At 47.3% G+C, this 26,433-nt stretch overlaps 1 protein-coding gene across 2 annotated transcripts in view; it reads left to right on the top strand.

Moving 5' to 3' along the window:
- LOC126542982 (uncharacterized) overlaps positions 1–18,250 on the top strand; it is a 73,781-nt gene extending 55,531 nt beyond the window's left edge. For both annotated transcript variants that reach the window (XM_050190121.3, XM_055077530.2), the window contains exon 2: positions 3,962–18,250. In XM_050190121.3, coding sequence (XP_050046078.1) covers positions 4,007–5,446 — 1,440 coding nt within the window. In that variant the 5' untranslated portion in view covers positions 3,962–4,006 and the 3' untranslated portion in view covers positions 5,447–18,250. The remainder of the gene's footprint in view (positions 1–3,961) is intronic.
- The last annotated feature ends 8,183 nt before the right edge of the window (positions 18,251–26,433 follow it).

Genomic DNA, 26,433 nt, shown 5'->3' with positions numbered 1-26,433 from the left:
TCTAGGAAATAAGCACTTTGAATAAGTTTTCGCGAACGATGACGTTGTAAAAATATATTTGAGACGACCGTCATGAGTATACAAACATAGGGAACGAGAGCGAACAAACCGAAACACTGCAGAAAGGGCCCGGACACCGCCCGAACTGCAGCAGACGACAGGCGCGAGTCCGTGCCCTGACGTCACGCGAGCGGCGGTCGCAGCGTTCCTGTAGGTCGTTATCGGGGCTAATACTCGTGGAACTAATGGCAGATACTCTCATAAGAAAAAAAAATACAGACGAAGAAAATGCTTTGACAGCTGCTAGCATTAGGATAAAGGTTGCTAGCATGTAGAGAAAACGAACTTAACAAAAGCATTTGCTTGTCGCCTCGCAGAGCATGAATCAGAGTTGTTCGCAGGAGTCAATGAACTTGAAGCAGCTGTTGGCAATGAAATCCGAGTGCGAAACTTCTCCAGTCGTGCCAACAATATTTGATTCCTAACTCGCCCATCTCTACAACTTGGGATTATGCAGCTACGTTACACATTTTTACAGCCTGGGATTATGCAGTTCGCCATAATATTAACAAAAAACAAGTGTCATTCAATTTTCATGTATTGGAAAGACCAATATTGTCCAAGCCATTCGGTTCCTATGGTTCAGTTTTTTTTGTGATGCCTAAATAATATTTTGTGCTCAGTAAAAAAGTTACTTTGGAATTGGGCTCATGAGCGGCTTACTGGACTTGCTGTGAACTTCTACATATTGCAAATGAGATGCCGTAGCCTATATGTATCTTGACTGCATGCAAAGAAATGAGCCTGCACCGCTAATTTCTGAACCCAAACCCAAGAGGAATGTTGCCACTATGTAGCAACACTCCTCTACGGTTAGGGTTCGTTTTTTGTTGGTTGTTTCTTGTTGTAAACCAACCATTTCGGTTGGTTTACATTTCTTGTTTGTTTCTTGGAATATTGCAGCTATTGTAAAAAGATACGTAAAAAAAGATAAAATACGTAAAAAAAAAACGGAAAGACAAGTGGCGGATTGGGGGGGGGGGGGGGTCTTTCATAAGTACACTAAGTTTTTATTATTGTTTCATCATGCCTGCTGCGGCGAATGCACTTATTGCGGTCGTAGGAATGTAAACGTATCTTTCTTTCGTGTCACTGCCCTGGATAGGCGTTTGCTTCCTTGACTAAAGTTATTCGAAAGGATTAATCCCTTTTGCAACAACGGGAAATATTGCGTCATATAACGTGAGCATAACCGAAACTCGAAAGCATTAAGTAGTCAATCGAAATTACGCATCTAATAAATAAAAGGACCTCTACTTCATTGGATTCCTTTAATCGCTGCGTCTCGCCCTGAATACATGTAAATATGTAGATACATCTATATTCCTACCAAAGTACGTGATCCTGGACAAGGGCGTGAATGTATGACGAAACAAAGCTCGAGAAATCCTTAATGGGTGACAGTACGTTTTAGCAGTACGTTTTGAAAAAAGTTGCACAACACATTTGTTTTCAGAAAACTGTTCTTAACCTTGTGCTTGGGACCTCTTTGGGTGCCACGTGTGACAAGGGTAGTTCAAGGGCGCGTTATAGGTCCCCGAGTCTACAGAGGTATGTGCCATTGAGCTTGGACCCTTTGTGCACTATCACCAGGATTGGCCCACATGATGGTTTGTTTTTGACAACATTTCGGACACATTTTTTTCCAGATCCTAGCCATAGACAGCTTCGCTGTAAAATGAACACTTTTCAAAGTCACGAAGCCATTTAAAGCCAGAAGGACGAAGTTTAGGGAAATCCATGTACTAGCCATGATTCCCGAGCTGGCTGAACTGCCCTGCTTGCAGATCCCGTATACATACTAGCATACAGTTCCCCCTAGTAATTGTATGAAACTTTATGTCTTCAAGTACTTGTGTCTAGATACTGGCTCGAGTGGGAACCGGCGTGCTCGAACGTTTGAGCGCATGCGCTTCTCCAAAGCGCATAAGTACATATCAGAGCTTGGCTGGACGCATGGAACTAAAGCGAATGTTGATTCAGGCGCGCTGCTATTGTAATGCAAAATGTCGTACCATTTTAGCGGCGGCCTTATCGGAAGGTGTCAGCATAATTCAGCTTCACACTAAAGCTGCCGTTGCGCCTCCTGGCCGGCGCTGGTTCCCCATAAATGTTCACCAATACGATATTGCTTGCAACATCACGTAGTTTTGTGCGATCTATTTGCAAAATGCTACACTAGGTGGCCATTTTGGCCGACAGATGGCCTACCTTATAGCTTCGGCTGTTCGGTAGTAACTGAAACAGATTATCGTGCAGTCATTCGGCACACTGGTTGTGTTTGCGAGACGCGAGCAAGCTACGCGCCCGTACGAAGGCAACGCAACGAGATTTTTGACCTGACTGATTAGTCCTGCAGGTTGTATTTGGGCGCTTTGTTGACCCTGAGCCAAGCCGCACTCGTCTGGCTCCTTTCCCACAGCTATCGCAACCATCTTAATTCCGGCTGCAGAGTCGAAACTCGGCAGAACAACGTGCGTAGTGTGCTGTGTTCTACTTTAGTCTTTAGATTTGCGCTGTTGCTCTTCCTTTCCTCTTTCCTCCCTTCCTTCCTATCTTCCATTTCTGTGTTGCTGTCACCTCCCTTCAGAAGGGTAGGCAGGCGTTGTGCCCCTTCCGGTGGCAGTTGCCAGCCTGCTCCTCGCTTTCCCTTTCCTGTTAACTGTGTATATGTGTTCGAAACAAATAATAATAATAACCATCTCTCTAAGCAAACAAAATAAGTCGCGTGCAGTTTTGTCTCGCTGCTGCCGAACAGCGATACCGAAGCAAAACGGCAGGTGGATAGTCCTCAAGTGCAGGGATCTGTAATACGTATAGCTCGTCGGCTTTGTGCGCCTTCATTTCGCTATTATCTTTCCTTTAAGAAGTATGGAATAACATGCACGTGTGAAGCGTGGTACTGCTGAAAGAACCTTCCTGTAAGGCCGCGTGTGTCATTTACTACGCTGAGAAATGGCTGACAGTGACCTGTTATGCTTCCTCAGAAGGGACGGGTTCCCTCAAGCAAATGGCCCGACTCTCGCTCTCCACAGGCATGTCCAAGCCCACAATTTGCTGCCGGGCGCTGAACCTTTTATTCCCTTGTCCAGCGGGAAGGAGAACGGACCGTGAATCCGATTGTACACCGCAGTCGCTCTAGTGTCTGACGGTCTCGACACCTACTGCCGACTATACGGGTGAAGCAATAGGAAGTCGGGTCAGTGTACGTAAGCAACGCCATAGGTGCGTCGGAATGCGAGAACCGCGAGCACAGAAAAGGGTAGTGCAGTTAGACAACTAGCGTTAGTAGCAAGAGAGGGCCCATTCGCGCTGCTGTTTTCTTTTCTCTAAGCCCCCCCTACCTCCTTTTTTTTTACATTACTTTCATAGCCGCAGTACGGATCACTCGCCGGTAGTCTTGAACGTAACCACGCAGTGGTAGAACGGTAAGGTTCCATGCCTTGTACTACGCATTAGCAGCGTCCCGGGCTCTAACCCCCTTGACAAGGTGCAGAATAGTGAGGGCCTACTAAAGCTCTCCGCATTCTGTGCAAATGTAAATAGTTTGCTTGTACGTACCTTTCAACATAGTTTCTCGACGCCTCCTGTCAACTAGTTCAGCCCCACCGGGCTACAAGGACCTCGTCCCTCAACATCAATGGAAAGCAATCATTACTTTTTTTTCTTTCTATGTTAATTTAGGAACAGAGATCATGCGACTGGAAAGAAAGAAAGGCTGTACAAATACAGCAGTCGAGTGCTTCTGTCTCTCGCTGATTGAAGTTTCCTCTTTGGCACCCATGTGCTGCGTGGAATTCTTTCGAAACAGGGTTCAGAATCAGCGTTTGTATTTTACTGCACGTCATGTGAGCTTAAACGTTCAGCCTGAACAAGGGTCCTCGTTTTTTTCCCCTCGCAGGCACGCGACCGGCCCCATGTGCACGTCCTGCGCGTGACACCTAGGATGCTGAGCCTCCCTGAGCGAAGGAGCAGCGGCAGTGTCACAGCCATGAAGCGCTGCCAGACCTTCTGCATGCGCGTGAGCATGCTCATAGCGCTCGTAGCCGTGCTGCTGGGCGCCATGTGTCTCATCATGCTGCGCTTCCCCGAGAAAGACGTGCACATGGCCTCCACCGACATGCGGCTCGTCGAGGCCGTCTCCAACGTATGGTGCGGCGGACAGGAATTTGTGTCGGCGCACCCGTTCAGTGTTTACCGCGTCAACGACCTTCCGCCGGCTGTTCCGGCCAACCACATCCATCACACCATAGAGCTGTCTGCCAGTGTGCCCTCGGGAAAGTTCCACTACCTACGCTACTATTTGTTGCCGGGCTCCAACGTGACAGCCGACGTGATGGCCGACGGGCCCGGGGGCACGGTGCATGCCATCCGTGGCGAAGAGGAGCTGCAGAGGTGCATCCGCACGCTGCAGGAACAAGTGGAAGACGACTACGGCAGCTCCGAGGAAGACGACGACGAGGACACATCCAGGCGCCTGCCTGCCTTCTACCGCTGGGCTATCAAATCGAAGCGCGTGCATCCATCGGACACGTTGGACGCGGCTCATCTCACCTTTCGGGCCACTGCGGCGGACCTCTATTACGTTCTCCTTGTAAACGAAAACCGGTCCTCGTCCTCGCTGGTGAACTTCAACATCCGCGTCGACCTGAACCGCACCGTGTTCGGCGTGAGCCCCCAGGACGTGGTGTGCCTCGAGCAGACGCACTGTGTGTACCACGTCCATTTCGGCGCAGAGGACAGGCTCATCCTACATGTGCCACGAGAGAGGGACGCCGGTAACGCCGTGTTCACCATAACTACGTCGTGCCGGCCCCGCGTGTTCTTCTACGCGCTTCTGTTCATCCTCATACCCATTCTATTCCTGGTGTTCTTGGGTGCCGTGATACGGGCCTTCAGTTATCTCGCAAATTCATCGACAGACGAAGGGAAGTACCTGCGCTTTCGACTCTTCGGCGAGGACGAGAGGACGCGACGGCGTCGTAGGAGGCTCGAGGAACTGGTAGCATCGCAAAGTCGGGAGGTCCAAGAGTGTGTCGCCGTCGGCAGTGGTGTAGCGGTGTCTGCCGATCCCGCTGCCGAGCACTTCCTCGTGTACCACGTGCCCGGCTTGGACCCGCCGCCCAGGACTCCACCGCCATGTTACGCGTCACTGCGGACTGAGCAAGAGCCTCCCGCGGTGCCTGAGGACGAATCTCTGCTGGGCGATGTTGTGCCTCCTATCGATGCCCCGACGCCCATTCAACCACCTCGCTACTCCGAAGTGCTGCGGCAAGAGAACGCAGTGGACTTGCTCATTCCCTTGGAGCCCACCTTGGCGCCGGAGAGGAGTGCCCGGGAGGCTGGACCCGGAGCACCGGCTGCTCCATCCGTCCAGCCCATGTGACCGGTTGTCTAGTCTTGTGCTCGCGTCTAGCGCCTGCGAAATGGACCCATTCGCACCAAGCCACCGAGACGGTTCGTCCCCAATAAAGAACGCATTTCTCGTCCACATCTGCGGCAGACCAGAACGCAAGCGATGTCCCCAACCGTGTCGCACTTGTGCTTGTGTCGTGCTAGCTGTTGCCAGGACCGGCAAGAAATGCTGGCGAATGCCCACCTTGTGCACGTATAGCTCCCGGCAGAGTGCGAAAAGACATGCCTGTGTGCGTGATCGCAATTTTCAGTCGGTGCAAGCAGTACTACGAAAGCATTGTGGTTTGAGGACACTGTTGAGCGTCCGCAGTGACGCTGACGCTTGACAAGTGCTAAGTAAGCCTATATGTGCCTGTGAAGCTACGAATGAACTTTATTAGTGCGCTGCGCTTTTTTCTTTCACAAGTGAATGTGCCATAACTCCTCGGCAGGTTGCTCTTAGCTATGTGAGAGTCTTGCAAAGTGAATAGTCAAATTACGTCTGGGCAGCACGTCCTCTTGCGATAAATAATATGCTTTCCAAGCTCTGCATAAGCAGTTAGCACATCCTTTTTTTTTTCTTTTTGTTGCCCTCGTTTTTTGTATCACTGTCTAATTAGAGCACCAATGCGAATGCTCGAAGAAGCCACAATGATTGAAATTATTCGGACACGTGACACATTACTCTTTTTTACGTTGCACATATTTCCCTCTTCCTGAAGATTCGGCAAACCAAGGGCATGAAATGGAAACACACAGCACGAAAAAGGCGTCAGTACTCCTTCGTAGACGTATACAAAAGAAACAACGGGAACTGAGAGGAAAGTTGAACGCATTCCGGGTGGCTTTAGGAATTCAGGTGTCCGAATACACCACCTAGGCAAAAGTTGCTAACAGTACACGAACAAGAAAGCAGCGTGCCTTCAGTATCGCACTTGTTTACGAGCTTATGGAATACGCACAGTTTGAGCTCGCGTCTCGGATTTCATACACGAATCATGACCGCGGAATTCTAACGTGCACTCGACAGCAGATGCATTTGTCCTGCGTGCTTCGTGAAACGAGTGGCGACAGCTTGGTGCTTACAATAAAGTGGGAGGCCTCCACAATAAGAACCTTCATGTGCCGTAGTTCGGTACGCGCTTTCTCCACACGTCATTCGAACGGTAAAACCACAGGCTTCCCATAAGGAGCCGCATGCACTAACTGGATACTTCATTGATTGATTGATTGATTGATTGATTGATTGATTGATTGATTGATTGATTGATTGATTGATTGATTGATTGATTGATTGATTGATTGATTGATTCGTGGGATTTAACACACTAAAGCCTCACACGGGCTATAAGAGACGCCGTAGTGGAGTCCTTTGGATTACTTTTGACACTTGTGGGCTTTTATAGCGGGCACTTCAATGCAGGTGCACCTGTTCGTTCTTCCTTTCTTTCTTTCTTTCTTTCCTTTTTTTCATTTATGCATTTCGATACCTGCGAAACCAGCAGAGGCGAGTCGGGAAAGCCCAAATACATGGCGCTTGCTGCATTTGTGCTCATACTTGGGCGATGTTGCGAGAACGAGGGACGGACTCTTGGAACAGACGAAGAGGAAACGAAAACATCATACCTTGCTGGTGAACCGGCGCACTGACACGGACACGGCGAAGAAACACAAGAATACACGACACTCGCCGTGTCCGTGTCAGTGCGCTGCTTCACCAGCAACGTATGATGATTTAGCACCAACTAGCCCAACTTTCCACGTTACTGAGGAAACGAAAAACTTTGTCCACGTACAATATGTTGTTAGGATTGGGGGCTCAGTTCCATCGCTCGTAACCCGTTGTCAAGATTGGAGTCGGGCATGAATTAGAAGGTAGCTGGCCCATGCCGTCGTCCAACTTATCCACGCTGAGGACGTTGTTGAAGGGAAGGACTGCTTCTCATCGAGAACGAGGAATATGGGTTTATTTACAGCATCTAAATCAGTCTAGCATGACTGCGAGAGAAAGTACCTCAGTCTAACAGGACTGCTTGAGAAAGTACACTGAGCATCCGCACAACAGCGGTTTATAAACACTCGGTCCTCTCCCTCGATCCCAAGGTGACGGAAACGTTCGTCCAGCCATCGTAAACTAGCCGCCTCTCTGCGGGACGGCTTACACACACACTTCCGCACAGGTTCGCGGTCCGGAGCCGACGTCAGACGGACTTCGTAGATCTCGGGGCTTGTGTCAGGAAAGGTGCCTTTTATTCCCCGAGCTGACCCCCGCAGCGCGGCCGGGTGCCCATTGTCCTGCGTCTTGGACGGCGCGTGGGAAGGATTGCTTGTTCGTGGCCTTTGACGTGTGTGGGGTAGCCTAGGCGCGCTAGGACTGTTCTTCCTGTTGGTGTGAGGGCTAGTCGTTCTCGTTGGCTTGTGAGGTGGGCGTCTATAATTTCTCTTATAGTATTATGTACTCCTAGGGCTTCAAGCTTGAGTGTCGCTGTTCGCGGTGGTAGGCTGAGCGCTTGCTTGTAGGCTTTCCGAAGAAGTACGTCTAATTGATCTATCTCCTTGAGAGTGAGGGGCAAGTACGGGGCAGCGTAGGCAATGCGGCTGATTATCAGGGCCTGGACGAGCTGTATTATGTCGTCTTCTTTCAGTCCGTATTGTTTGGTGGTGATACGGCTGACCATTCGCATGATTTGGAAGGTGGTCTGCTTGAGACGTTGGATGGTGTATGTGCCTCCGCCGTCCTGTTGTATGTGGAGTCTGAGAATGCGGGCGCGGTTTAATGTGTGTATTTCTTTGTCGTCGAGGGTGAGTGTGATGTGGGGTAGCTCATTGAGTTTACTTCGTGATTTCTGTCGAACGACTAATAGTTCTAACTTCTCGGGGGAGCACCGGAGGCCACTAGTTTTTGCATATTGCTGGACTGCGTCGGTCGCTTGTTGAAGGGCGTCTTGTTTCTCTCCTTCGGAACTAGTGGTGGTCCAGATAGTGATGTCATCGGCGTATATTGCATGCCTGATTCCTGGTATTGCGTTGAGTTTGTTAGGTAATTTCATCATAGCAATATTGAAAAGGGTGGATGATAGAACAGCACCTTGTGGGGTTGCTTTGTTGCGGGTAGGGAACGTCGGGGTTCTGAGTGAGCCAATGCTGTAAGGATTCGGAGGTCAATCCCATCGCTAGTAATCAGTTGTCAAGATTGGAGTTAGGCATGAATTAGAAGGTAGCTGGCCCATGCCGTCGTCCAACTTATCCACGCTGAGGACGTTGTTGAAGGGAAGGACTGCCTCTCATCGAGAACGAGGAATATGGGTTTATTTACAGTATCTGCATGCAGTTCATCAGTCTAGCATGACTACGAGAGAAAGTACATCAGTCTAACATGACTGCGAGAGAAAGTACATCAGTCTAATATGACTGCTTGAGAAAGTACCCTGAGCAACTGTACAACAGCGGTTTATAAACACTCGGTCCTCAATCGATCCCAAGGTGACGGAAACGTTCGACCAGGCACCGTAGACAGGTTGAGCAGGCAACGTATATGAGACGACCAGGCACCGTAGGCGAGACGACCAGGCACCGTAGGGGAATTTTATTCCCCGAGCTGACCCCCGCAGCGTGCCCGCCGGCTGCCCATTGTCTTGCGTCTTGGTCGGCGCGTGGGAAGGGGTCTCCGTAGACGTTCCCGCGGCAACTCCCCCGCTCATAGCAGATCAGGTCCGCGGTGGCGGGTTCAGGCACAAAGCCTGCTTCGTCAAACTCGGCTCCAGCGACGGAGAGTCGAGGACGCGCGTATTGTTGTTCACACACAGTCGACTTAGTGACGCCGTGGCTAGAGATTTGCGGTGGCGTTACAGGAAAGTTGCCGCCGCTGTCGCAACTGGCTGGCAAAACTTGCACTTCAGCTGGCCGTTCTTAACAATGTACAGATAGAAGATAGCGTACAAGTAGCGGTAAGAGCGCAACAGACCGGCGGGGCGACTGGTGGCGACTCTCTCCTCTATCAATGGGCCGGTTTTGCTTTATTAAATCCCTTCGGCGACCCGTCGTCGGCAGTAACGAGTCGGGGCGGGCGCCTACGTCGCCCGCGTCGCATTCCTTCTTTCGTCACGCGAGATGTCTTGGGGCTGCGTACCACCGGACTCTACGGCAAAGCGTCAGCAGTTCCGAGGAACTTTAAAGGTCGTCAGTGGATGTATGAAGCTCAGCACAAGGGCAGCCACTTCAGAAGAACAAGGGGTGAGGGGGAGGAGCGCCAGTCGTCTCGATGACAGGCACGTATTGTGGCACAATAGCACCCCCACCGTCAGATAATACATCCAGAAGTCGAGCTGTTCGACGCAGCTCGACGTATGGGATGTGCTGGTTGATTGACGTTTTTGATGGCATAAAGGGAATGGCCTTGCTGCCCTGTCGTCCGCTGGTCTTTCCTTTGCTTGGCTCTGAGAAAGCCCACTGCAGTGACTTAAAATCAACGTCAAACCACTTCGGCGAAAGCGATCACCCTCCTAATGCCCTCCACGACGCCAGACCAAACTGTACGAAAAGAAATGCTCTAACCGCGCTGTGTTGTCAACAGCACCATTAAGGTTATTATACTAAACACGAGACACGCACCCAATTAAGAGCTCGGGATACAGACCTCTACAAATAGTGCTCTCAAACAAAATGCTTTCTGAGAACATAAACAGCTAAAAAATGGGTTGCAAAGCAATTCTCAACAGTCATTTGGGCAAACTAGAAAGAGCTTGGCGATCGAAGAAAGCTTATTTTTTGCCCTGTTTCGCTCCCAGCGAAATTCTGTCACTTGGGTTGCAATGACAGCCTATTCGATCGGCAGCGGTAGGCTCTCGAGCGATCAGAAGGCTTATTTTAACCCCTGACACTAACCCTACGATACCCTTCACACGATGGTGTTTCGTAAGTGATTATACATCATTTTCAAGGTTGCCAGCCTGCTCTTTGCTTTCCCTTTTCGGTCAAACGTATATATATGTTTTTTAAAATAAAGAATAATAATGTAACATAACTGAAGCGAAAAGTATATACATGAAAACGCAACACTAAAATCTTGAAATTCTATGGAAACCTCTCAAATAAACAGAGGCTGCAGTGTAAAAAGCTCGGCTAAGTTCGCCAGCATTTGTAGGCAGCCTTGTTGTAGCAAACTGAGAAATTCTGGTGTTGAAGTGGCAAGCTCCACCTGAGTAGACGGCCATTACTTGGTGACTCGGTGTGTAACCAAGACAAAGGACAATGCTCCGTCTAAATGCGGACCCGGAAACATAACAACCAAGCCTATCGACAGCCCATACCAGGCAAGCGCACTCCTTTTTGCACATATAACTATACGCGTCCTCTCTGACAGTTAAGCTTCCGTTTCAAATATAAAACGGGCCGCTCGAGCCCGTCGGCATCCTGGTATGGCTCTTAGGCCGCTGTCACTCGCGTCACATTGTATAATAAAGCTTTTAGAGAAGTTAGGAGTCATAAGCACACGCCTTTTTTCCAGGGCTTGTTTCAGGCTCTTAAAAGCCTTCTCTTTTTTTTTTAACCCAAGAAATGATCGCTGGTTCTTATTTGCGGTGACAATCTGTCAAAGGGCCAGCGAAGTTCGAGTAATTTTTTCACTTAGTGCTGGTGATACCCCGCAAGTCCCAAAAACTTCCGACTTTGTAGTTGGACACCGGTACTCCAAAACGCCAACAACATTTAGCTCGGAGGGTCTACACTGGCCGCGCCCCACGACCTGTCCCAGGTCGCTCACACTACTAGCACACCCCAAGTGGCACTTCTGCGCTCTGACAGTGAGACCCGCGTCGCGCAGTCGACCTAGGACTGTGCGCGAATTATTTAACAAGCTCCTCCCAGGTGTTGGAGAAATATTTCTACATCGTCCAGGTACGGAAAGCGAAACCTCCCAACCCCTGCAACGCTCGATCCATTCGGCTCTAATAGCAATAGGCAGCATTCTTTAGGCCGAAGCTCAGCATCAGAGGACGGAATGCTCCTAATGGCGAGATGAATGCTGCATGCATTCACGTTCAGTCAGTGGGACTTGACAATACCCTCGCACTAAATCAAAAGTGGATATGTACATGGAATTTGCCACGGTCTCGACTTTTTCTTCGATGTTAAGCATTGGATACGCCGTGGGTAGGGCTACCGAATTTAACTGGCGATAATTCACGCCAGGTCTTGGCTCTTTACCTGGAATTTCAACCAGGATAAGTGGGGAAGTGTAATCGTTTTCTCCGGGCACAATGACACCCAGGTCGCACATGCGACGGATGTCGGTTTCCATGGTTTTCTTTTGCCGTGGCGAGACGCGGTACGGCTTGCTGCAAACCGGCCGTGCTTCGACTACTGAATATCGTGTTCAATTAGAGTTGTTTTCCCTAGCCGGCTCAAAAATGGCGGTTCAAAGTGCGGAACAATTGCCCTTAAGTCGCGGTTTCGTTGGCTTTCCGAGAGGCGCTGTTCCTCAGCGATACGCTCAAGAAACTGGCTACGGCGTCGCTTCGCGGAGTAAAACAGAAAATCAGTCTGTTCCTCTTCCGGCGCATTTACGGTTAAGTTTACTACTGCCTGACGCTGAAAGTAATGTTTTATTAGGTTGCTATGCTAAATTTTGTTTTGCTTTCTGCCGAGTTTTACCACGCAGTTCGTGTCGGAAAGCCTCGATACTACTTTAGCAGGCCATTCCCATTAAACAGCCATTTTGTTCTTCGTGCACTTTCTTAGCCACATTACCTAGTTGCCAATGTGGAACGTGCGCTTTCGTAACGACTTATCGTTAACAAGTCTTTGCTTGGCTCTGAGCAACTTTCATATTTTCTTCTACAAGCTCATTGTTTGTGACGGTCTTTCCAGCAGGTCTAACACGTAGTTGACCACACGTGGGTCTCCTTGATAAACCTCCCAAGCGTCTTTCAGTAAGCTCAATGGTGACCTCGGGTTACGCCCGTAAACTAGCTCGGCGGGGCTAAACCCAGTGCTCTAGTGTGGAGTTGACCTTATTGCGAAGAGTTCTGCCGGGATGCAAGCATCCCACTCTTTGTCGTGCTCAAAACAAAGTGCCCTCAATATCCGCTTAAGTGCGGCATGCATCCGCTCAACAAGTTACGACTGGGAATGATAAATATAGCTGTCGCTTATCTTTATTCCGCAGCGTTCAAAGTCAAGCAACTAGTAAACACGCTCCCGTTGTCACTTCGAATCTCCACCGGGAAGCCAACACGGACGAATGTGGAAAATAGTGCATCAACAATGCGCGGGGAGTTTAGTTCTTTAAGTGGAATTGTCTCGGGAAACATTGTTCCCACACACAGTATGGTCAATATATATCGGCAACCTGAACGCGATTCAGGGAGGGGTCCTACCACATCTATGACAAGCTTCCGGAACGATTCTGTAATAATGGGAACGGATTTCATTGGGGCCTTCCACTTGCCATTGGATTTACCAACTCGCCGACACGCGTCACACGACCGAACTAGCGTTTCAACCTCTTTCCAGCATCGCGGCCAGTAGAATTCCTGCGCTAGCCAAGCCTTTGTATTCTTGAGACCGAGGTGACCCGCCCAAACATTTCCATGAGCTAACTCTAAAAACTGCGGCGGGTATTTTCATGGCACGAGAAGTTGGCTGTATCGACGACCCTTGGATTCCTGACATTTCCGGTACCTAGCGTAGAACGAGATGTTCTTTCGGGCTACTCCTTTATTCCCATTAGCCTCCAGAACAGTTAGCGAAGGGTCACTTTTCTGAGCCACGATAAGTGCCTCTTGGTCAAGTTTACTAAGCTGCTCCCAGCAAGAGATGCGGGAATAAGCAGTAACCATTCTACTTCGTCCCAAAGTGCCCCGTTTTCCCGCGTCTCGAAAGGCTCCTCACCTTCTGTCACTGATCCGGTAATTGATTTTTTGCAAGTCTGGGACCTCTGCTTCTCATCAGCCGTATGTCCCGGCCTGGGCTACCGCTGTGAGGACGTTGCACTGTGAGTTGTTTCCTCGTTTGAAGATGAGCTTTCAAGTTATTTTGAGAGGACATGTGACCGCCATCGCGTTAATGCCATGCAAGCGATACTGGTTGAAAATAACCAACCCTCCTTTTCCAAAAGCTGCCCCTGTTTGTTCGAAGAAAGATAAGAAAAGTGTTCGGCAAACTTGGGCTTATTGCTGCCTCCGTTTGCAACCTTCCAAAAACGCTCTCGGGGGTTACCCTGGCAACTGGCAAGCACGCACTCGGCTCTTCTGCGATATGTCTGATCCAGGCGTATTCCGCTGTGTAGTCCCCGGAGGAAACATGACGGGTGAATAACATCCATGGTGGCGGCTGAATCGCGAAGTGCCCTGCATATTTTCCCGTTTCCCCCAATATCCTGCATGTATGGCTGGAGCAGCTTCAGATTTTCGCTGACTGACTAATGCTCACGAACGCGATTTGCTCCTTGCACAAAGTGTTGCGAGAGGAAAGCGGCTGTAAAGAATAGTCTTTTTTGCCTAACCTGTCTTTCTTAATAGGGTTTTCATAGTAGTTTCGGCACGTGTAATATTCCTCCGCGAGCTGTGCTGCCTTCTCGAGGTCTACCTATGGGAGCCTGTCCTGCAGCCAAAGTACTACTTCTTCAGGAAGAACTCCGTAAAACTGCTCTAGTGCTATGCATTCAAGCATCTTGTCGTGATTGCCATATACTTCTGCACTTTTTAGCCACTCTTCTAAGTTCGATTTTAGCTCGTACGCAAACACAGTGTGCGACTCGCTGCCCTTTTTGCCTGTCTAAACCACTGTCGAAGTGCCTCGGCCTAGAGGCGATATTTGCAAAGAATCGCGGCTTTGACCTTCCTATAGTTCTCGTAGTCCTCTTCAGACAAACGGGCGAGAACTTCCGCGGCCTCTCCTGGAACAACGGAAAGAAGCTTTTGGGACAAAAGGCTTTCGTCCAGCCTATATCTTTTCACACGTACGTTCGAAATTCACGATATCACCGCCTATCCTGTATACGGTAGCATCAGGTCCTGTATTCTCAGTTTAGGCGTATCGTATACGCCAGAAAAGGGACTTGAACGCGCCGAGCTGATTCGCGTTTGCCAGATTTCCAGTTATCTCATTTTAAGAGCACGATCTCGCTCTTCGCGCCTTTCTTTCTTTTCTGCCTCCTCACGCATTTCTTTTTTTTTTTCGAGAATTTCTCCCGAACCTTTTCGACTTCATCCTCAGTTACATTTTTTGATCTCATAAATTTAAGAATTTCATAACCAAAATGCTCGTCTCCTGACAAACGTCAAGAAGATGCTGTATCCTGAGCTTCTCTATCGTGATCTGACGGCTCGTCTCCGGTTTTGCCTGTAAATTAGCTTTGCTTCTGAAGCCGGAAATCTATGCAAGGCTTGAAGCGACGTAAGACAAACGGCTGCATCTTCCTTCAATATAATTGAGCAAATGCCCTTAGCATTTACTTGTGCGACAGAGGTAGGGCGACGTGAAAGGCAAACGTCGGGCACTCATACCATCGAAATATCTGACGCCGGTCGATATCGTGGGTGCCGTTGAGCGGTGTAGTGGGCGTTATCGGACGTTGAATCCGACAGCTTGCCATCGACAGTAGTGACTTCGGGGTGGAGAACGAGGAACGGACACTTGGAGAAGACGAAGAGGGAACGAAAAGCTGTATACCATATACAAGGGGCTGCTGTGGAGCAGCACGAACTGAGTTGCCGCGCTCACCACACAAACAGCCAAGTGGGTCATAAATTACTTGAGTCCGAACAAACCCTCGAATTGCCTTAACGCAGAAGAGGTCAATGCATAGAACTATGCAGACCACCAAAGCCGTCGGCCGTGCAGCGCGACCACACGAGGGCGCGTTGTCGTGTCAATTGATAGCTCGAGCGACAATTCTTCGCTCACTTCTGTTTTCCTTTCTCACGTACGTTGCATGTGAGTCTCTTGTTCCAACCGGGAATAAGCTTACCTTGGGCAGTGTCCTCTTTCATTTTCTTTGGAAAGGCACCACTGGTTGTGTAGCTCGTCAGGTGCTTAAGTTGCCCAAGGTTAAGGAAGGACTCGGAATTCCTGACTTGATCATTGTGGCTACTGCATTACATGTCAGGTGGACTCGGGTCGCTTTTAACTCGGATATGCTCCGGACGCGAAGCTTGACTTCCTTTTTCTTAGCATTCGAATCCGTTTGATATCGCAAAGCACATTTGCTCACTGTGTGCCTCGCTGAAGTTCCACCGGTTCTGGCTCTGGGTTTCACTGAGCCAAACACGACTGGCACACAAGGGCGAGTCGAGCGACCTTAGGGGCATGCATCATAAGTTGGAGAGAAAATGTCCACTTGACTCGTCAAAAATAACGGCAGGGCGAGCCCACACTTCGAGAAACTTCTCGCCCAAGTGATGCCGCTCCCGGGTGAGATGGAACCAGACCTCCTTCCGCGCTTTCGCAAGCACATCGGGAAGGCCCGGTGCCCGGCCCCCGAAAACCGCATCATAGCGAGCTAACCAAACTTGGTATGAGCACTCGCCAAGAAGCACGAACAGGTGATCGCCTGCTTAGGCAAAGGGTGCAAGAAACAAACAGTCTGATGAAACCCCTGGGGGACTAAAAAGACGCGTTATCCATTGAAGAAGAGCTGCGGGAAGCAAACACTGCGAAAAGATATGGACCGTATCCTCACGTCCACCACAAAAAGGACACACTCCACGAGCCGGGCTGGCTGTGGACCGCCTGTAACTCAACGGCAGACACCCTCGCGCCAGGCGGTACATGAACGTAGCTCTCCTGGCGTCGAAGAAACTGGCCGTAATGACCTTCCAGCTTGGCCTGTGGATGGACAGATCGTACCTTTGGCAATGCGGGGGGAGACCTGGGGTGAGGATATCAACTAGTTAGTTCTTGGAGTGGAATTGAAATTGCATCGATGCCGGGGTTAACCTTGACGGAGGCGCACCAGAGAATTGGCAGTTGTTGCATAAATGGCGGACGGGGAACCTGAACGAGGCACACAGTGAGAAAATGTGCTTTGCGATATCAAACGAAGTCGAGCACTAAGAAGAAAGGAAGTTAAGCTTCGAGTCCGTAGCAAATCCGAGTTAAAATCGACCTGGGTCCACGTGACATGTAGCGCAGTAGCCACAATTCCCAGGTCAGGAATTCCGAGTCCTCCCTTATCCTTGGGCAACTTGAGCACCTGCCGAGCTACACAGCCAGTGGTGCCTTTCCAAAGAAAAGAGGACACTCTCCAAGGTAAACTTGTTTCGGGTTGGAATAAGAGACACACATGCAACGTACGTGAGAAAGGATAACAGAAGTGAGCGAATAATTGTTGCTCGAGCTGTCAATGGGCACGACAACGCGCTGTATTCTTGAATCCTGGTTTCAACCTGCTCCTTAGCTTGCTGCCAGTTTTTCAGGAGAGAGACAGTCTGGATCAAATTGGAAACCTAGAATTCGCCACCGCGTTTTCACGGGTAGACCATGAATGGGCTGCGGACTGGATGGAGTAGAATTCAAGTAGATGGCTGCACTTTTCGACCTATTCAACCTTGCACCACTCGCCCTGCAGTAACTGTCCATGACATCCAAGACGGTGCAAGCTGATACCTCGTCCGGGACGACAATAGACAAGTCGTCCGCATAGGCAAAAAGTGCAACTAGAAGGGAGGCTCGCGGGAGTACGAATCTACCAATTCTACTGTCACGGGACAACCTCTGCAGAAGCGGTTCAAAAGCGAGTACGCAGAGAGCAGGTGAGAGAGGATCTCCCTGCCGTACACTACGACCCACAACAAAAGTCTCCGAGACGCGATTCTGTAGGAGAACAGCAGTAGTCGGTCGAGAATATAAAGCTTGGAGCATTCGCCGAAAACCTACGCTAAAGCCAGCCTCATCCAAAACCCGGTACAGGTGCCTGTGGCTAATGATATCGAAAGCCTTCTCCTGATCAAAGGAGCAGAGAATACCTAGAAGTTTCCTGGCATTCGCCCACAAAAAAAGTTCCTTACTGCTAAACCGTGAAGCTGAGTGGAAGGCCCCTGGACACAACATACCTGGTATGGACCCAAAACAGTGCTGAGCACTGGAGTGAGTCGCATACACACTTTGCTACGAGCTTGTAGTCGCAGTTCAAAAGTGTGACTGGACGCCATGCTCGTAGATCGGTGCTTCTCGACTCATCCTTGCAAAGGAGTGATCAGCACCTTTTTTTGAGAGGCTGACAAGGTTCCTTCACTGAGCAACCTTCACTCGCACTAACGAAATGTGCAGCAGACTTTAGCAATGATGTGAACAGCTTCTCTTACAGTTTCCAAAACTTCACACAAAATTCAACAGTCAAACCATCGGATCCTGTACCCCGATTATGCGCCATAGACTTCAAGGCCGAAACGAGCTCGTCCTCGACTATGGCAGAGTCACAAACTTCCTGCGGCTCAGTTGGTGAAACAAATGGAAAGATAGCTAGAGTGGCAGCTGGTTCGGCATACACGCTCATGTAAAACAGCCTCGCCAGTGCAAGAACTCTTATCTGGTGAATCAACTATGATCTCATCGCTTGGATCTACTATGGAAGAACGAGTTGTGCTCCTCCTTGAAAGATGCCTACGGAAGACATTTCCACTGCACCACGCTTGCATTTCCCACCGCTCTGCTTGGATTATGGCTCTCAAGCTATCCCAGCGTCGCTGCAAGAGAATTCTTTCTTTCTTTCTTTCTTTATTCAATACTGCAAACCTTGTACAGGTCCAAGCAGGGTGGGTCAAATGACAACAAAACAATAAACAATAATAACAAAGCTAAAAAAAAAAAACATCAAAGTGTGGCGAAAGGCAATAAGGAATCATTCCAGTCGGTTATCGTGCGAGGGAAAAATGAAAACTTGAATAAATCTGTTCGCGCAAAATATGGTGTCAGGGAATTAGGATGATGGTGGCGTGTATGCCTTGACGTTGAAAGCGACAGGTATGGAGAAGGGTTAATAGCTAGATCTTGATTCCAAAGCAAGAAAAGAAATTGCAAACGTAAATTTTTTCTTCGTTGTTCAAGACATTGTATACCGTTAATGTGCATTAATTCAGAGGGTGAGTCATACGGGGAAAATTTAGAGTAAATAAACCTTACAGCTTTTCTCTGTACCTTTTCTAGGCGGGTGATATTGTGTTTATTAAATGGGTCCCAGACAACGCATGCATATTCAAGTTTAGGTCTAATTAGTGAATTGTAAGCAAGTAATTTTACGCTAGGGGGAGAACTTCTTAGCTTATGTCTTAAAAAGTACAGTTTACGGAATGCGGAAGAACAGATGTTATCTATATGTAAATTCCATGATAAAGTATTAGTTAGTGTGACACCCAAATACTTATATTTAGTCTCTTCCAGCAAAGGTGACGAACCAAGCCTGTAGTTAAAAGAAAGCGGAGCTTTTTTGCGAGAGAAGCGAAGAAAGACGGTCTTATCTGTGTTAAGTTTCATGTCCCACGTTTCACACCATTCAAAAATCTTAGCAAGAGAGGAGTTAAGATGGATTTGGTCGTTAATTGAAGTTATTTCTTGAAAAAGCACACAATCATCCGCAAACAACCTGATTTGGACATTCGGATCAAGTTCAGCAGCAATGTCATTAATATATAATAAGAACAATAATGGCCCCAGCACACTTCCTTGGGGTACGCCAGAGCCGACCGGAAGGCAACCTGATTGCTGCTCATTAACTGTTACAAATTGGTAGCGATTGGTTAAATAGTTTGATATCCATATGATTAAAATTTCTGGGAGTCCAATGCGTCTGAGTTTTAAAATTAGTTTGTCATGGGGAACTCTATCGAAAGCTTTACTGAAGTCAAGAAATTTTGCATCAATCTGCCCGTTCCTATCGAGACATGAAGCGAGTGAATGTATTACTGTAACTAATTGTGTAATTGTTGAGTATCCTTTTCTAAACCCGTGCTGGAAATTAGAGAGGACTGCGTGTGCATCTAAAAATTCATTAATCTGGTTGGCAATAATATGTTCGATTAGTTTACAACATGATGATGTAAGTGATATTGGACGATAATTTTGTAATAATGTGCGGTCACCTTTCTTGTGTATTGGCACAACCCTGGCTATCTTCCAGTCGCTCGGTAATTTCCCATGAAGTAATGAAATACGAAATAAAATAACTAGAAACTTTGCAATAGATTCCGCATATCTCTTCAGAAACACGTTAGGAAGGTTGTCGGGACCACATGATGATTTAGTTTTTAAATTTAGTAACATAGAAACTACGCCAGGGTATGAAATAAAATTTACATCACAGGGGTGAAACACTGCGTCATTGGATGGACAAGCACCGGATTTAGAAAACACACTGTGAAAGTAATCATTGAATTGGTGAGCAATATCCCCGTGATCGGTAACCACAGAACCATCAACCAAAACTTGCGACACTGGTTTCTTTTTTTCACTTATATAATTCCAAAACTTTTTTGGTTCCTCTACAATGAAAGTTGGCAGCACTGTATTAAAATAATGTTCCTTCGAAGAGTGTACTGCACGTGCAAGACCTTCTTTTAAATCCTTTAAATGACCTAAATGCGAGCGCTGTTTCTTTAACCTTTTTATTTTTCGCTTTAAGTGGATTATTTCACGCGTCATCCACGGCGTTTGTCTACGAACAAATTTACGTTTGCTCGGCACAAATTTATCGATACAGAAGTGGCACATATCTTTAAAACGGCGCCAAAGTGTGTTCAAATCAGTATCATTAAAATCGATAAGGCATGTTTCCAAATGTTCTATAGTGGATGCATCATCTGCACGTGAGTAATCTTTGAAGGAACAACGTTTCACAGTGTTATTAGGTAGAGTACAAGCGACAATGAGTAAGTGAACACTGACAAGCAGGTGGTCAGAGATGCCTTCCACAATTTCAACAGTGTAATCAGGTAATCCTCTTGGCAAAAATACCAAATCCAGTACAGATTTGCTAGTTCCTTGTACACGTGTCGGTTCCTGAACTATTTGAATGAGGTCATGTGTTAACATTATGTTAAGCACACTGTTTAAATTTTTGCTGTTTTGAGGAAGGGATTCAAAACGATCCCAATTAACGCCTGCCAGGTTTAGGTCACCAATAAGTACCAATTTGTTTCTCTGGAACCGAGACATGTGCTCTTCAAGTTTTAACAGATAATCAGCCGATGCATCAGGAGGTCTGTAAATGGCAAACAGAATCAAGGTATGGCCCCAGCATGAGATCTTTATGCACAAACATTCAAGGTCGGGAATTTCCTCCAAGAGAATAGACTGTATGTGGTCTTTAATTAGAACTGCAACGCCACCTCCCCTGAAAGGCCGATCCCTACGAAAAACTTAGTAACAATTAGGGAAGACATCCTCGTCGGCTATTTCAGTCCGCAGCCACGTCTCGGTTATGACGGCAATATGTGGGTCATGTTCTAGTAAAGAAACCTCAAGGGGTTCTGTTTTGTTTACTCCACTACGAGCATTTAGGGTGATTATGCGCAAGTGCTTGTCACATTCTTTGGAAAGGCGTCAATGCTCGGGCTGCTGAGAGCGTTGATTGTTTATCTTGACGCGCATGTTTTTTGCCTCATCCCAAAAGAACAAATCTTTATTGACCCTAAGTTTATCATGAAGTAGGCGTACTTTTTTACCCTGCAGTTTTTCATCTTTCGCGCTTTCCCACAGAAGCTTCCGCTTTTTTAGCGTTCCTTGTGAGTAATCATTTTGTACAGACATGCCTGAATTCTTGAGCTTGCTGCAGTTTTCAAATATAAGTTTCTTTTCGTTAAAATCCTGCAGATAGATGATGACCGGTCGTTTGCTGCCTTGTCGGCCTAGCCTGTGAATGCGGCCGATTGATTTGCACTGTACTTGCAGCTTATCCCTCATTACCTCGGTGAGAACTTTTTCTTTGAGGGTTGCTTCCGTTTCGTCGTCACAATCAGAAACGCCATGAATAATTACGTTTGACCGCCTATTTCTGTCTTCGAAATCAGTTAGTTTCTTCGACTGGAAGCCAATAACATTTTCTATAGACTTGAGAGAAGTTTGAACCTGATCCCCTTCCGTCGGAGAAGATTCAGATAACCTTTTGTCAAGTTGAGTGTACGTCTGTTGGAGGTTATTTATCAATGTTTCCATGTTAGACAGCTGGACTTTCATTTCTGAAATATCGTTACGGATAGCAGTTTGACCCTGAAGCAACTCTTCAAACAATTCCTTCTGCGTGGGACCCGGGTTTGATTCAATGTCCCCACAGAGAAGCAACTTGCACACAAGAAGACATTCATAGGCAAGGTCTAAACACTTCTGTGGGCACGGCAGGACAATAATTCCACGACAATCAGTCCGTAAAGAACTACTGTAAGGACTAACCTGCAGAACGCAGAACAGAGTCCTGGTTAGCGTCATTGCCAGTACGCGTCCGCCGTGCCCACAGAAGATGAACCGGTGAGGTGCTTCTTTTATAGTGGTGTTCTCAGGTGACGTCACACCGCGACTACCAGGTGGTGTCGCTAGTGGAGCCAGGTCTCCAGGAAATAACCATGGTGTCATTTGGCCAACAGTGTTATCCAGACGAAGTTGATATACGTCGATGATATCGCTTCTATCCCGGCACGTGTAGCCGCTCGTTGCCGTAGATGTGCCGATCTGGAAAATGCCCTGCAGAACGCAGAACAGAGTCCTGGTTAGCGTCATTGCCAGTACGCGTCCGCCGTGCCCACAGAAGATGAACCGGTGAGGTGCTTCTTTTATAGTGGTGTTCTCAGGTGACGTCACACCGCGACTACCAGGTGGTGTCGCTAGTGGAGCCAGGTCTCCAGGAAATAACCATGGTGTCATTTGGCCAACAGTGTTATCCAGACGAAGTTGATATACGTCGATGATATCGCTTCTATCCCGGCACGTGTAGCCGCTCGTTGCCGTAGATGTGCCGATCTGGAAAATGCCCTGCAGAACGCAGAACAGAGTCCTGGTTAGCGTCATTGCCAGTACGCGTACTCCTTTCGGAGTGAGGCCAGGGCTGGAGCAGCACAAGTCCACAAGACCGTCGCCCCGAGAGCAGGAGAGTCGCGTCAGAGACGTCGTCCGGTCCAAAGCTACAAAAACATCATCATCAGCAATGGATTATACTCCCCTTAAGCAAGCGAAAAACACAATGACTCATACCTCTTGTAACGCAGTGGCTACAAGCACCCAGCAAAGTGAAGCGCACAATGCGTACATTCATTGCAATCCCGCATCCAACGTTAAAAAGAGCGGCGTCTAGTCGAGTGGTACAAAAAACCACGTGACCATCTCACGAGGGTTGCAATGTGGGCTTGTTGGTAATGCATCTTCAAGGGGAGTACGGTAGCGCGATTAAAAGACGGGTCAAAAGAAGACACATAGGGACACACACGCTGTGTGTGTCCCTATGTGTTTTCTTTTGTCCCGTCTTTTAATCGCGCTACCGTACTCCCCTTGATGACCATCTTAATAGCTCACACCCCCGTAAGCAAGCAAATAATGCCGTAGATCATACCCCCATAAGGCTGAGGCTACAAGCGCTCACCAAATTGAAGCGAACAGTGCATACATTCATTGAAATCACCCGTACAACACACAGAACCGCATATGTTTCAATCTCCTGCTGAGAGGATGCAACGCAAAGTCGAAGAGAAACGTCGTTGGCGCGAGTCTGACCCCGCTATACGAGCGCGCCAAGCCGCACCATAAAAGCCAGAGAAGCCGAACTGCGAAAGCAGCAGCGCGATGACGCGAGACGGCGCATTACCAAGGGTGCAGCAGGCTTTCGCCTTCACGTGCTACAGGAGCGTAACACGCTGCCGAACTTTTTGTTTCCGTTCTCTGCATCCAATTCACTGTCTCTGTTTCTCTCACTTTCTTTCTGATGACTCCTGGTGGTCTATTTACAATTTGAATTACCGTGTACTTGGTCGCCAATTTTCTTGGCCTCTTTCGACATTCTGTTTACGCTTTTCATGTACAGATAATTGTGCACTTTAGCCGCCCATTTATTTTGATCCATGTTCCTGATCTTTCTTTTTTCAAAACTTATATTGTTCTGCACTTCTCTGACTTCAGACGAGGCCCAACCCGTGTCTCCCTGCACTGCCTCACTTGTCGTTTTGCCGCGAGCTCGCAAAGCCATACCGATCTTTCGTTAACTTCCAACCCCAACAAGATATCCGATCTGAAGCACAGAATAAAATTTTCAAACGTTAGCGATGGCACCATTACTACTTTCCACATACCTCCTCCTATTTATTGTGGCCGCAAAGTGTTCTGTGTTTCATTATTCGTGCATTCCGCTTCCCCTTTACTCTCAGAATATCTTGGTGGATTCTTCGTTTATGTATACGCCGAAGCACTAATATTGACTGACTATGGGTACGACTAGCTGTTGAATTGACACCTCGTAATTACTCGTTTCTTCATTAAAGATCATAACTCCCGATTTCTCTGTGCTAGATTTAAAGGGACTGAGAACTGACGAGAATGTGTTGTAAGACCTTGATGGAAATGAAATTACCATGATTTATAGTGATAGAATCCAGCACGTTGTTCACTATTTAAAAGGAAATTATAATTTTAAACTTGCAAAGAATGTCTCAAAAACCAGTAAGTGGCGAGACCTGACGGTGAAATATTGGTACTTCGGATGTATTCCATGAGATTACTGTAGTTAGTCGACTGTTAATAAGTATAGTATAATTATTGCGTAAAATTTCAGCTGGTATATTGTTCGACACTCAAGCATTATTCTATGCTTCGGAAACCAAAACGCACGCGTGGCTACGCCAACGCCCTGAACTTCGTCTCACCTGCAAAGGCGCCGTTTCGTTTTCGATCCGATTGATTTCGTTTTGACTGGTTAAATACCAAAGCCGTTGGACAGGATACCACGAAAACACGTAGCTATTATCTCAGAAAAAATATTAACGATTCCGAAAACATGAATCGCAGGAAAATCGACTTGATAAACAAAATTATGCTTTGTTACAGCTACGGTCACACTTCTTTTTTATTCAAGTACTCTAAAGGCCCATGCGGGCATTACATAGGGGTGTTACAATAAATTAGTGATAGATACAGTATATGCATTTAAACAGATAATGCATGCTACAATAAAAAGAACACAAGCGGAAAAACAGGAAAAACAAAACAAAAAAAGACAGTAAGAGCAATACAACGGCACGTCTTAAACGTTGAAGATACATATAGATTTAAAATGGGTGTTACACAAGATCAGCGTAACTTGGTCACCTCATACAAGGAAAAATGCTTGCTAAAAACGTACACATACCAGCAGATACTGCATGAAACAATGAAAAGCACAAGCAGAGAAAATTTTATGCAGTAGAAGTGACTCTGTGCTAACCTAGAACAAAACCATTTGCGCAAGGAACATCAAAATATAGTGAGGAAAAATAAAGTAAAATACGATAAAATAAGAAAAAAGCGCGCAATAACACAGTGATGCCTATAACAAATGAGCAAGAGAATACTATGTTGGTGCGTTAAAATAGTGTTTTAGTTTTGCTAGGAAATCATGACTTAGAGCTGATACGATTTCATTTGGTAACATATTCCAGTGATATATCGCGAGAAAGAGGGGCGAGTGATTCAATAAGTTAGTGCGCGCAAGAACGGGCTGCACTTTAAAGGGATGATCAAGGCGCGGGAAGATACGATGGGCGGGCCTGATGTGGCATGCGCTGAAAGACGACCCGCAGTGACATAGCTTGTGAAAGTGGGAAAGAAGTCCTATCAGCCTTCGATTTTCTAGCGAGGGGAGATTTACAGATATTTTTATGTTAGTGATGCTAGAAGTTGGTGAGTAATTTTTCGTGACGAAGAGGGCTGCTTTGTTTTCGACTGACTCGTACTTGTTTATGAGGTACGACTGATGAGGATTCCAAATAAAAGACGCGTACTCCATTTTCGAACGAACCAGTTTAGTATAGGCTAATAATTTAGTGGACTTGTTTGCCGAGTAAAGGTTACGCCTAATGTAGCCAAGGGTTCTACACGCGCTGCTAGTAATCGCATCGATGTGATGATTCACGAAACGTTTGAAGATAAACGAATTCCCAAGTATTTTATTGTTTGCGCATGTGCAATACTAATGCCGGTCATCATGTAACGGGTAACCCTCGGGTTACTAGATCTAGTGAAAGCTACAGCCTTAGTTCTTGAAACATTTATTTTCATTTGCCACTGTTTACACCAGTCGGTAACTTTCGCCAAGTCAGATTGCAAAATGTCAGTGCCGAAAGAGTTAATTATTCGTCTATAAATTACGCAATCATCTGCAAATAGTCTTATTTTAGATTTAATATTAATGCTGATGTCGTTGACGTATAGCAGGAATAAAATTGGTCCCCAATACAGAGCCCTGCGGTACTCCGGATTCAACTAGTGATCGCGGAGAAGAAAATTCATTAGTAGTTACAAATTGGTACCGGTTAGTTAAAAATTTACTAATCCAAGTCGTAATCACTTGTCGTCTGCCTCCCACTAATGCCGGCGTATAATCGCTATCGCTCTCACCTATCACCGTTTTCAGCATGCCTCCGGTGAACGACTACATCCTCACTGCAGATCGAAAATTTTTGATAAGAAATGTTCCACGGCACCTTCCGCGTTAACACTTCTTGATTACACACTCGGACTGGTAAGCTCTCCATTGCACTAAAAAAACGTGTACCATGAAAATCGGTTGTCAGTCCCTTCAAGGCCTAGATTTGTCGCTGCGTTACCGCACATATTCGCCAAGTGCCTGTAAATATCTTGCATTGTCTGCTAGTAGTAGCACTATGTCGCCCGCATACTATGTCGTCCGCTATGTGGTCCGGGGAACTTCTGTTGCACCATTTGTCCATCACGCATGTATGATAAATCAAAGTCTAACTCACTGTTTTCCAGTCGTCCTTCTATGCCCTTAACATAAAGTGTGAACAGCAA

The sequence above is a fragment of the Dermacentor andersoni genome, chromosome 2, assembly GCF_023375885.2.
Source record: "Dermacentor andersoni chromosome 2, qqDerAnde1_hic_scaffold, whole genome shotgun sequence".
Taxonomy (NCBI): Eukaryota; Metazoa; Arthropoda; class Arachnida; order Ixodida; family Ixodidae; genus Dermacentor; species Dermacentor andersoni.
The sequence above is the reverse complement of the archived record's forward strand: the minus strand, read 5'-3'. Positions and strand labels throughout refer to the sequence as shown.